The 13,188-nt window shown below is 39.5% G+C and overlaps 1 protein-coding gene across 5 annotated transcripts in view; it reads left to right on the forward strand.

Moving 5' to 3' along the window:
* The first annotated feature begins 593 nt into the window (after positions 1-593).
* The window catches only part of ylpm1 (YLP motif containing 1), a 36,202-nt gene continuing 23,607 nt past the window's right edge, over positions 594-13,188 (forward strand). For 4 of the 5 annotated variants that reach the window (XR_008908636.1, XM_056763851.1, XM_056763849.1 and 1 more), the window contains exons 1-5: positions 594-1,328; positions 1,461-1,670; positions 4,359-4,556; positions 10,162-10,706; positions 10,829-13,114. Coding sequence is in view for 4 of the 5 variants with exons in the window: in XM_056763851.1 (XP_056619829.1) it covers positions 819-1,328; positions 1,461-1,670; positions 4,359-4,556; positions 10,162-10,706; positions 10,829-13,114 (3,749 nt within the window). In the remaining variant the exon portion in view is untranslated. The remainder of the gene's footprint in view (positions 1,329-1,460; positions 1,671-4,358; positions 4,557-10,161; positions 10,707-10,828; positions 13,115-13,188) is intronic. The other variant, XM_056763850.1, reaches the window with a different exon arrangement.

A 13,188-nucleotide genomic window follows, 5' to 3' on the forward strand; every position in this document is an offset into this window, starting at 1 on the left:
TTGGGCAGCTACTGGTGACTTTTCACGAGTTCATAAGAACACAAGTTGGCTACAGACAAGAATGCATTTTATGCTATTCAGTTTGCAGATGTTTGTATTTAGAGGTCAAAAGAGCAACATTACTTACTCATGCATTATATTTAAATATTGGTCATTAGAAGAAACATGTCCGATGTCAGAAGTTTCACTCTCTGTATCATGCTGCTAAATCAAGCTGAATATTGCTTAATTTATCATGTCATTTAAAACTGGGGATTAACCTGACAATCAGAAAAATCCCAGAAAAGCAGTTTATTACAAAATATTACTTTCCAGTGCCTGGCAGCCTTCAGTATTTATCCAAATTAAGCTTTTAATGAATATGGCTTGTTTTCCCAAGGGAAAAAAAACAGAATAAAATTGGCCTGAAATATTCTAATTTTCTAAATGAGTTGCACATTGCGTTAAATGTTTTAATGGTCTCTATTCGTCAATGCACAAATATCACTGTTTGGCGCTAGTTGCGTATCCAGAACGATAAGTGGCAGTGATGAGCCAGAAAGCTTTCATGTTTCAACGAAGAAGAATACAGACGCTTCACGTAAATACTGACGTCACGCTCATGCTGGCTGGAGCAAAAGGACTGTCGTGCTAGCGTAGTCTTTGCTAAAACGGTATTTTATGTTTTTCATATTTGTAAAGTAAAAACATTAGTTGGCATTTTCTTTTAATAGTTACAGTTAACGCTATTTATATTTGCAAAGTTGTAGCAATAAGTAACCGGTCTCATGCGATCAGGCGGCTAGGCCTCGTCTGGTCCGCAGTGTTTCGAAGCAAGAATGCATCCTTCTTGGGGCGGTTACGGAGGGGGACACCAGCCTCCTCCACACGCCGGCCCGCGGCCGCATCAGTTCAGAGCATCTCAGCCTGCAGGAGGAGGACATGGGGGTTATGGAGCTCCAACAACTATTACAGGGTCATCTAATTTCTCTAGTTTTCATGAACAACATTTACAACAGATGCAGCAGTTGCAGCAGCTCCATCAAAAGCAACTTCAGTCTGTACTGCACCACTCCGGGGGCAGTGGTCCTGGATTTGGCAGCGGCCCTCCATCATACTGGCAAACAAGCGGTGCTGATCATTCAGCGCCCCCAAACAATTTTCAAGACCCATTATCCATTAAAGGATCTGCGGGCCTTCCTCAGCTTCCACTGTCGGAACCGAAGCCTCCACCCCCCGAGTCCTCATTTTCATCTGCAGCGCAGAATCAAGCTCCAAAACCAAAGGTTAGCGAAGCCAGCGGGTTGGAAGCGGATAAAAAGCCCGACTTTTCTTCGATGTCTCAACAGGCAAGCTTCTGTGGCATGTCTTATAAATGACGCCATACTTGCATTAGCTAGTGTAATGCCATCGCGTGTCATTTAATACACCAGAATAAAATCTGTGTGAAACGTAATATTTACATGTTGTATTTTGTACAGGAGCAGCAGGACTATTGGTACGAGCAGCACCGTCAGAATTTACAGAAGCTTAAAAATGAAACGTCGAAGCAGAACCAGAATTTAGTCAGTAACTCATCAAGTGGAAACAGCCAAGATCCACCACCTCCAGCTGAACCCCCCAAAAGTGCCCCTCCACCGCCACCTCCCAATGAAGAGCCCCCTCCACCTCCACCACCCGAGGAAACAAAGGTATTATTTTTATCTACTCTTTAGTATATTTACTTAAAGGGAACGATTACCCAAATAAACATTCTCTCATTATGTATTCCCACTGATGTATTGGTCCGTTTTTGAAAACCTGTATATGATTCTTTCTTCGATGGAACACAAAATGTCTGCATATATTTGGTGGTTATGTATCCATACAGTGGATGCCAGTGGGGGCTAGGGCTGCACGATTCTTGCTAAAATGTCAATCATATTTTTTCTCCATGGTTATTGAGATCACGATTATCTTCCATGATTCCCGTGCACTCATGTAAAATAACACAAGACATTAAATAAAAGTAGCTCCTTAAAGAAACTAATAATTAATATCAAGGAACATAAAATGTAATCCTCAATGTCCATTTAAGCATCGGAGTGTTAAAATGGCTTTCATGACTGTTAGGATGTTAAACGAGTCGTATGTAACATTGAATCATTGAGCCTGGTATTGCAGTCCAAATGCAAAATATTGGCTAGGGTTTTTCCCTGCTCTTCCTCAGACTCAATGCTCACAGGTAGGGTTGGGAATCGTTAGAATGTTATCGATTCCAATTCCGATTCTGCTGATTTCGATTTTCAGTTCCGATTCCATGGTTGAAGTAAAACATTTAGATACCAACCTCACTGTAAAAATCCAACTTGAATATGTTCATATAACAAATGTTATTACATTACTTGAACAAATAATGTTTTTGTAGAAGGAGCCAATATACTATTTGAGAGTACCAGGGCTGCAGACTAACTTTTTTTTACTAGGAGCACTGTAGCCCCTAACTGAACATTTTAGGAGCGCAAGCAACCAATTTATGGGCACTGCCTATATCAGCCGGCAATGCAATTATTCAATTGTTTTACCCCAAATTACTGATATTGAAAAATAAATTACTGGATTACCGCAGATTTAGTTCTGCGTATTTAAAAAGAGACAGAGAAGCTACAGAGAAGCTTTGTTATTGATCGGTGCTAAATAGAGAGACTGTATTTTAAATCCATTTGAACCTACTGAAATTGGAAAAAGTAAATATTTAACTGTCAACAGTGTTACCCTTAAAGCAAAATGAAAGGTCTCGTGTTGTAACATTCTTACGATGATTTTATTGTGTATTAAGGATACTTTCAAATAACACATAAATATAATGTAAAATAAAACGTAGCAAGAGCATTCGCCTGTCGGTTGTTCTTGGTGTGAATGGATTTGAAATGATCGAGCGCTGTCTCAAGTAATCAACAGTTAAATTACGTTACCTGAACTCCTCAGTGCTTAGTTTCTTTTTAAAAGTCTCCCATATCAAATTTTTCATCCTCGAGCTCAATAAATCCATCACAGCAAACAGCGACTGGAAGTAAAGCCCTCACGTTGTGTGTCTGTAAACTTGTCAATGACGACCTGGATTGAGCGCATCCGCGGTAGCCGGAAACATCAGTGACATGAGTCACAGTCTGCACTGGTGGCTGGACGTGTTCTACTCTTATTTCCACATGAAATTAACAACTAGAATAAATTCCAAATTTGCAGCTCGCACATGCGCGAGTACTTGTAAAAAAAAAAGCTAATGCTGTCTCGAAAACTGGTTACCATTTAGTCGCAGTCTGAAGACCTGCTGTACTAAACAAAATTCGTCCACAGCATGTTGCTAACAAAGACAAAGTTTTTGTAAAAAAAAATGCAAAATTATGTAAACTCAACAAACAGAATAGGTCCTAGCATGCTTTGTGGCAATATTTAGTTTGGTTTTGAATTAAATTTTTACACAGGATTCCTATTTTAGTGTTTGCTAATTATATTCATGCAGCTGTTGTTGAAAATGCTTGGTTGCCTGTTGTATGTTTAATGCATCCTCTGAAAACAACACTTTATTGCAGTCAGACGCCGCCTGTGTGTGACTATCAGGACATGTCATGTCTCAATAGTGTTGTGATATGGCATATTCACTTAAGAGGAGTGATGACAGAACGTGCTTGAGAAACAGTTTAGAGAAATCAGCCTATAAAACAATAAAAGTATAGTGCATATATTAATAATTATATATAAACTAATCGATTTTTATAGATGCAAATATTTTAGAAAAGGGACATCGCGATGCAAATGGCAACTTGTATCCGATTCTCAACTTTTTAAATCAATGCACGAAAATTGTTACCTTTCATGCAAATGCACAGATGAGAATCGATGAATTTTAACAGTAATTCAGTTTATTGGGAAAATGTGAATAATAGAGTGGTAAAATTCAAACCTCTTTTCCTACTGGTTTTAAGAAAAAGGCAATTAAAATGTATTAATAATAATCAATATCAAATGATACAAAACATTATATCGATGATACATTTTTCAGCTGTATTGCCCAGATAGTGCTGTGTTTACTTATTAGATAATTTATTCAGAGAGATCATTGCTAATGCTTTTCCATTAACATACACAACTAGCTGCTTCTTCTTTGGCTCGGCTCTTGTCTTGGTTACACAAGGAAAATGACACTGATGACTAGTGGTCAATGCTTGTTGGCGTGGACACCAAAGCAGAAGTATAAATTAAAACCAGCACGTTTCCTATGGTGTAGAGGCTTTTGTGTTGGTCCAAAAAAGAACCATAAGTCACCATTATCATAACCGACTGCATTATTTTCACTTTATTGTCAAATATAAATCATTTATTTAATTTACTACTTGCAGCCCAGTGGTATTAGTGATGCAGGAGACCCAGCGGAAGTCGCCCGTCTACAGCAGCTTCAAGCAGCAGCTGCACATTGGCAGCAAGTGCAACATCAGAGGGCCAGCTTTCAGTACCAGGCCCTGATGCAAGAGCATGCTCAACTACAACAGATCCTGCAGCAGTACCAACAGATTATTCAACAGCCAGCACATCTCCAGGTTATTAGTATTTCCTCTCCTTGCTTTCAAAATTGTATGAAGCCTAATAATGTTGTGCGTAACAATGCTGATACAATGCTTATTTATATGGAATTATTGCTTCTAGTGTCAGACAATAGAATAAATATACAATTATGACTAAACATGGCCCAGTCAGACTACTTGTTGACCAGCAGGCAAAATGTGCCTATTTATAGACAAACTGTTTTCATGTATCCAAACAGTCAAAATAGACCGGGCAGAACTGGCAACACTTCTGTTGAAAATGCTAAGGTTTATCCAGAAAGGATAAACCTTTTTAAGTAGAGGCATCTTTATGGGAAGGCTTTACATGCCTTTGCTTTCTAAAAGCTTTTCTAAACACAGCTTTGCTAATAAAACATGCAAAACACTTAATTACATTGTGGTTGGAAACAATTAATTAGTGCAACTATATTTTATATAGCTATAGTTTTTTTGTCCTCATTGTGCTATCTAGGATGGTTTGTTTATTATGGGAAGTACTGTATTATCATTGTAAAAAAAAATGTAGTGTGTTATGTGTAGTTCACATAAATAGGCAGGGAACTGACAAATTACATTAATTAAACAGATTGATAAATTGGGGCCATATTGGGGCCTAATTAGTTAAAAAAAAATGTAAGTTGTCTTATTTTTTTATTTTTTTTTAACACACAATAGTAATATATTTGCCAACATAAACATACTTTAGTTTACTAGTAGTATTTACAATAGTAAACTGCAGTAAAGTTCCTAGATACTGCAGTGTTCTTTAACCTTACTATAATATGCTACAGTGTTAACAACAGTTGATCAATTTACTACACGTGTACTACAATTTTTTTATACCGAATACTATAGTACCATCTGTAGCAGTTGTTAGACACTTTATATTTAATAATGAATTTTTATGAATTTCACTTTTTCAGGGTTTTTTCTAGTTCACATATGGTCATCCACACACAGTTAAAAGTACTGTTGTCACTACCAAAATTTCTGTAGTCTGTGCCAATGCCAGGAAATTCCATCCATCACTAAGCAAGCACACCCTGGGGGTTGGGCTGGGCAGTGCAGCCTTCCCCCTTAGGCCGGGACACCATATGAACTATCTCAGATAGCTGTAACCAGACCTAGTGCAATCAGATGCAGTAACACCCCCAGTGTTATTTTCATCACTTAACTTTAAACACGTTTTTCTCTAAATTCCGTTCCGGAACATCATAGCGCTTCAGCCGACTTCAGACATAACTTTTGTTACATACACAAGATATGAGCAAAATAAAAACTGATTTGGAAAGGACTTGAATATGGTATCACAAACTGTATATAAATTTACACCATGTGTTGGGTTTTCTCAGATCTAATCACATATGAACATAAACATTAAAATATTTAATATATAAATGAATGTGAACAACAACGGCTTTATTGGGCGTTCGGTTGTACTAAAATACAACAAGTTCCGAGACGCAAGTACAGCGTGATGACGTCACAAACATACTAATTACCACCTAACGCAACCTTGCAACATAGTGACGGGTAATAATAGATAATGACCGATTTTTTACGAGCCTGTCATTCAGTAGGACGCACAATAAAAAAGTCCAGCGCAATCTCTGGTGTGTACGTTTGAAAATGCGTGTGATGCAGTCAGACAGAGAGAGGTGAGTAGACTAGTGCCGTCGGTTTAACAGAGTGGATGTAGCCGCGGATGATGAAAGAAGATGAAAAGAACAATTGACAACTTTTTCGTAAATAATGTTAAGGCCTGATCCGTCCAAAAAACATAACCATTGCTCTAACACGGAGCCATCGACCTCACAGGTTATGTCAAGCCCTGCTCCAGTTATCTTGAGATCTTTTAAGTTTAAATTTCAGTTCAGTGAAGCACTTTAAGCACCAACACTGTTTCAGTAAGTTACCTTTCTTGTAGATTTGTGCTTCAAATAAAGATTTTTATTGACCAGATTGTTATTTACTCATTTACATGTAAATTTTGCCTATATGGACATTAAAAAAAAAGTGAACTGGTAAAACCAGTTAAATGCGTTGCCGATGCCGTTGAAAAATTGGGTGCACCTAACTTTTGTGCTGGTGCACCTACGGAAAAAAGTTAGTCTAGAGCCCTGGTACAAGTGCATTTTTTTGGAAACGCGTGTGAAACAATGACGGACGTTTGCAAAGTGGCTCGAAGAAGCCTATTGATTAGATGGTCTGTGACGTCACTTGCAAACTGCGCAGTTATAAATCAAGCAGGTCTTCTACCCTATTAAATGTCCCTCCGTGCAGCATGAGCTGCCCAGTTTTAAAGTCAATCGTGTCTCTCCCTGCGCGGGTCTCTCCGTGCAGCGCGAGGTGCGCAGTTTCTAAGTCAGACGTTTTTGCATTCATCTCATAAAACCGCAAAGTTTAAAGGGGAGAGGTGTTTTAAATGACAAAAATCCAATTTGTGGTGTTTGCACATTGCAAAGTACATAATGGGCTATTTGGGGGTTTATTTATATCAGAGGTGGGAAGTAACGAAGTACACTTTTTGTACTAGCGTATACTTTTTTCTGGATACTTGTTTACTGTACCTCTCAATATTTTAATGTCAAATATCTCACTTTTCATGCCACAAAAAAAAAATGATTTCTTTGGCCAACCGCCTCTGACGTTTGGGAGAGACTATTGTCGGCTGCTTCTAATATGACACACCTGAATCAACTCGGCATTGGTGCAGGGGCCAAACTGCACATTTGCAGAGGGTTATGCGAAATCAGAATTGGCGCCACCCCGATATTTAAAACACACAACAAATAAAAAAATCTGTAGACAAGTTGTATATTACCTTTGGAGTCATTCTAGTTATATTTTACATCATGTGAAGGTAACAATGAGATTTGCATCTATAGCATAATCATAAAGGTTTCCTTTTACATAAACACTTCTCCAACTGCTTCATAGTGTAACAGATACACGTTATTCTTAAAAGATAAATAACATTCTGAAAACTAATGAAACAAAGGAGCAATAAGTAGTAAAAGTACATAAAGTTTATGTTCAGACATGCACAAAAAATTAGCGCTGAAACTAACGATTATTTTAATAATCGGATGATTGTTTTTTTATTTATCGGATAACCGGCTAAACAATTTTTTATTTGATCTTTTGCTCAGGATAACTAAATAAACCCCAAATAAGGCTATTTATTGTATTCTTAAAGTGAGTTTTACTTATGTAGTCAAGAATTTTGAAATGTAAAACCTTTAACAAAAAAGCTTTAAATAATAACAGTTCTTTAAATATCCCAAATATAAATTACAATCGAGTTGTAATCCATTAGAGATGTGCTGGTGAGGAAATAAACTTATTTTGATCTTTAAAGTTATACATTTAGATTGTTCCCTTTCCTTCAACTAAAAGTTTTATTAACAATTTTTATAATTAGCAGGATAAGCGGGATAAGATGTATCACATGATATACTCGCTTTGTATAATGCAAATAAACAAACAGGCTTTTTTCCCCACTTAGGCCTACTTTAAAACGAATGCTTAGTTTGTGGTTAATTAATATTTAATAAAAACACAGCAATAAAATAGCCTAAGTTAAACAAACCTTAGCTGTGCATTTATAATTTTAATAACTTTTATTGAAAAACGAAATAAGTTGGATAACAGACATTATATCCCAAATAAATAGTAAAGTCGCATCTGCTCGCCTTATATGAAGAACACGGGCCTGACCTTCAAACTGCACAGCTTGTCGTCATTTGGGGAAAACGCGTCCAACGTTTAAGTCATAGTAAACTACAGTAAAATTCTTAGATACTATCGCATGCTTGAACTTTACTGTAGTGTACAATGTTTATCAATTTACTACAAGGGCACTAAAATTTTCAATAGTAAATACTAAAGTTCACAAAATTGTGTTTGCCGATAGATTCACTCAAACAGTAAGCGCTCGTAAAATAAACTCTCAGAGCAACTTTGGAGATGAAGTTCATTTGTTCTCCTCATACAGTGCAGACACAGATAAATCCTCAACCATCACTTGTGTTGTATGTTAAACTGTGCTAATTCACTCATACACGCAGAACAGCCAGATGACATTTAAATAACAGCAGTCCGCTCCGCATCTAGGTTAAAGCATCAGACGAAATAATGTTATAACATTTCATCTTGTTTTGGTCAACGAAAATGAAGAGACATTTTAGCACAGTGTTTATTTTGTAAACCACATTTAGTCTAGTTTTTATTTGACAACAATATTGCATTATACATTTAATTATAGTCATTGTCACATGACCAACATTTACTTTGTGTCTCGTCTCGTTTTTGTCACACAGTGTAAATAAATACTAAATATATTTTCCTTATATACTGTGCATACTGAGGCGCAGGCTCCCCGCGACCCGAGGTAGTTCGGATAAGCGGTAGAAAATGATATGGAATGGACTGTGCATACTGTGCAATTTCATTGAATGTCAAAGTCTGGAAATACAGCCATTAAGGTCTCGCACAATCATTTCTCTTTATGTCCTCGTTATCAGTCCTAACTATGTTCATAACCAAACCGGAATGAAGAAACGTTCGTCTTCTACAATTATGTCTTCAAATGTTATCTTGGGTGAAGGACAGCACTAATTAATGAGGTGATTTTAATAATCAGTCTGTAAAGATATAAATGCTGCAGAGACCTTCATTGACTTTAATATAATTATAATAATAACTTATTAATAATTATTACAATTATTAATTTGTAAATCTTAGCGGTTTTCTAAGTCTGAATATTCTGGGGTGTACGCTGTTTTTGGCTTTCGGGTGCACGTACACTTTTAGTAAGGATGCTACGCACAGTTTTATAAATGAGACCCCAGGGCACATTAGCCGTTAACCTGTTTTTGGAGCCTAAATCACACACGGCTGTAATCCAGGTAAAAATGTAAAAATAGATTCAGTCTTTAAACCTTTTATCATTGTGTCAGTTTATTTTTATTAATATGTGTAAGGGAGAGAGAGAGAGCAGAGCCTAACATTTTCGACTTCATTCGACACTGCACAGAGCAATCAGTGTATGACATCAACATTCCACAAGAGCATTTAAAAAGCATACGGAGCAGTTTGTACTTTTTCATATTAGACCAATCTGAACACTGAATGAAGTCAATCATGCATAGTACTTAGTTTGAAGACAGAAACAATTCCGCGGCTCTCTGCTTGCTCGTTCCTGGTGTCATCACAAGAGCGGCAGTCTTATTTCACTCATAAATCACATTCACTTATCAAATACATTTACATTTATGCATTTGGCAGACCTTACATTCCATTATCCTATACATTTATACTTGGGTATATGCAATCCCCTGGGATCGAACCCACAACCTTGCGTTGTTAACGTAATGCTCTTACCACTGAGCTATAGGAAAGCAAATAAACCATTAACTGTGCAAAATTTTGTTTTGGTGGTCAAAAATTTATCTGCAGGAAAACCCCTGATTCTGTGAATATTTAAAGTTTTCTTATCATTACTGACATTAAATGTTAAACATGTAAATTAAAAAGTTCGAGAAAGTAGAATGGGCCCTGACAATAAATTCTTGCATTTGTTACGTTATCCCCCTAGACAATGCCCCCGGACATGCAGTTGCAACACTATGAATTACAACAACAGCGGTTTGCTCCATTGTTCCAAGAATGGGACAGACACTTTAGATTGTGGCTAGAACAGTTTCAGTCATATCCACACAAAGACCAGCTACAGGATTATGAAGCGCAGTGGAGACAATGGCAAGAACAAATGAATTCAACTTCCTCTCATCTGCAAGAAAGAGTCACAAGTCTTAGAGCTATGCAGCATCCCTATGGTACTGGTCCTGCTTATGGAGGCATGATGGGACAATATGGACAAAATAGGCCCCCAGGACCAAATGGAAACATTCATTTAACCAGCCCAGGGGTCCCATCTATGCCTCAACCTGTTAACATGGATGCCATTTCTGGACATGGTCCTCCAGATTCTGGACCAGTTATTACACAAGTTCCATCATCTTCAAAACCTCCAGAAGTTTACTCGCCTGCTGTGAAAGATTCTGTTCCTGAAACATATAAAACTACTGGATCTGCCGGAGGACCAGGCATTAGACCTCCCGGACCCATTGGAAATCAAAGGTAAAAGTCTGGATTTTTTGGGGTTACATGTCTTTTTTTTTTACTATTATAATACTGATAATTATAATATTATTATAATACTTTATTTTTAGTATATTTATTCAGTTATTTATTTTTTACAGATTTGAGGGTACCAGAGGCCCACGGTTTGATCAGCAACAACAGCAACGGTTCAGTGGGCCACCTAGGTTTGACAATTGTCAGCGGTTTAACAGACCTCCCAGAGCCAGTGCTCCTTGTCCAGAGGCTGTAAGGATATTTGACAATCCTCCTAGGCAGAATCTACCCACACGCTTTGAAAGACCACCACCTCAACAGCCAGAGTTTCGTCCGCAGTCCAGTCTTGGTCCTGGCAATCAAACAAAACAACAGTCATCTAAACCTGATGTACCACCATCATCTCGATCTCATACAGGTCCAGAAAAAATAAAAAATTCTGTTGATGATGAAAAAGATGGTGCTACCACTTCTCAGTCACTGACAGATGACATATTGGACTCGGAGGATGGATTTTTTGTTCAGAGCGGACCCATTCCTCAAAGTCAGGATAAAACTTCTGAAGTTGTAATTTTACAGCTTGCTAAACCGGATAAGATGAAAGCAGATGATATGAAAACATCATTACCTTCAGAAAGTTTAACCACCACAAACAAAAACCCCAAAAATTCTGCCTCACAACCTCCTAAAGCTGGTCATAGGACTAATGGGCCACCACAACAAACAAAGCTTTCTCAACATGACCAGTTTAAACCTGATGCCCCTAAGGAGGCTCCCAGAGGCTCACAGGATATAAATCAGACAGTCCAGCCGCATGGCATACGTGGAAGAGGAAGGGGCCAAGGCCCGATACCTCCACAAGGCAGGGGCCAAGTCCCGATACCTCCTCGAGGCAGGGGCCAAGTCCCGATACCTCCTGGAGGCAGGGGCCAAGTCCCGATACCTCCTCGAGGCAGGGGCCAACTCCCGATACCTCCTCGAGGCAGGGGTCAAGTCCCGATACCTCCTCGAGGCAGGGGCCAAGTCCCGATACCTCCTCGAGGCAGGGGCCAATTCCCGATACCTCCTCGAGGCAGGGGCCAAGTCCCGATACCTTCTCGAGGCAGGGGTCGTGGACGTGGTCGAGGGCAGTTCGGAGGACAGGATCCCAACACTCCGAGAGAAAATATGGAGGAGGCTCCATATGATCACCAGGCATCTGAAGACACGCCCAGAGAGGACCATGATTTGGCCTGGAGAGAGCCCTCTTTAGATGAACCTGAAAGAGTGGATGACCAGGGTGCACCCTATGAGATGTGGCATCCAGAGGAGCTCCACCTGTCAGAACCATACCATGAACAGCCTAGAGATAGAAGAATTCCGGTGGGTCTCAGTGAGCATCTAGACCGCACCCATTCAGAAGAGCACTGGGAGGAACCATCACAAGATTACTGGGAGGAGGAGGATTCATACTGGACAGAAAGAAGACCTCCCATCAACACTAGACTTCCATTTCCTCCAGGTGGCCCTAGAAGGCCCCCTTTTCAACCCCGGTTTATGCATCATGGCCCAATACGACCCCCTCCTCCTGGGTGTATGGAACAGGGACCTCCACACATGAATCGTGGGGGTTTAGGCCCACGATTGAGGCGTGGTGCAGGCCCATGGAGACCTCCACCACCACGACAGCCACCTGTACCACATGAAGGCTTGAGAGAACCTGATCAACCTGAATATGCTGATGAAGTGGAGAGAGATCCTGGATGGCATGGAAGAGGACTTCAACGGCCTCCTTTACCTCCTCATGAAATAATAGCTAGAGGTGCAAGACCACCCATGAGACCCCCAATGCCAAGGGACAGGTGGAGTAGAGAGATGGCTCATGAAGGAGCACATGAGGAGGAATATCAATGTAGCCCTGAGGATTTTAGGTACAAAAGGCCAGCTCATGAATATTCAGATTACGAGCAAGATGAAGAGTATTACAGTTCTCATGATGAATGGGGCAGGAGGCATCCTGATCGAGATTATCCACCACATGGTCCACCAGAGCCCATTAGAGAAAATCGGTGGTTAGAAGAAAGTGAAAGAGTGTTCCCATATGAGGAAGAGGGATTATATAATGAAGAAAGAAGGCCTGGTTATCCTGATGACCCACCATATGGTGAAAGGGAGCCTCCATTTCACTCTCAGCCTGACTGGGATAGGGCCCCACCTCCACCCCCAACAGAAAGAGGTTATTCTCATCCGGTTTGTGAATCTAATGCACATTTTGAGAGAAACCTAGATCCCTCAGCTGGCCTGCCCCCATCTCAAGCACCAGACACCCCACATGAGCAGTCTTCACCTGGTGCAGCTAAAACTGTACTTGCTCTTTCTCAAAGGCAGCATGAGATCATCCTCAAAGCTGCCCAGGAGCTGAAAATGATAAGGTAAATAGGTTTATACAATTATATCAGTGATAGAACAAATCACACTGTTCAGCTGGCTAAGATGATTTATAAAC

The sequence above is a fragment of the Triplophysa dalaica genome, chromosome 13 (genome assembly GCF_015846415.1).
Source record: "Triplophysa dalaica isolate WHDGS20190420 chromosome 13, ASM1584641v1, whole genome shotgun sequence".
In the NCBI taxonomy this organism is placed as follows: Eukaryota; Metazoa; Chordata; class Actinopteri; order Cypriniformes; family Nemacheilidae; genus Triplophysa; species Triplophysa dalaica.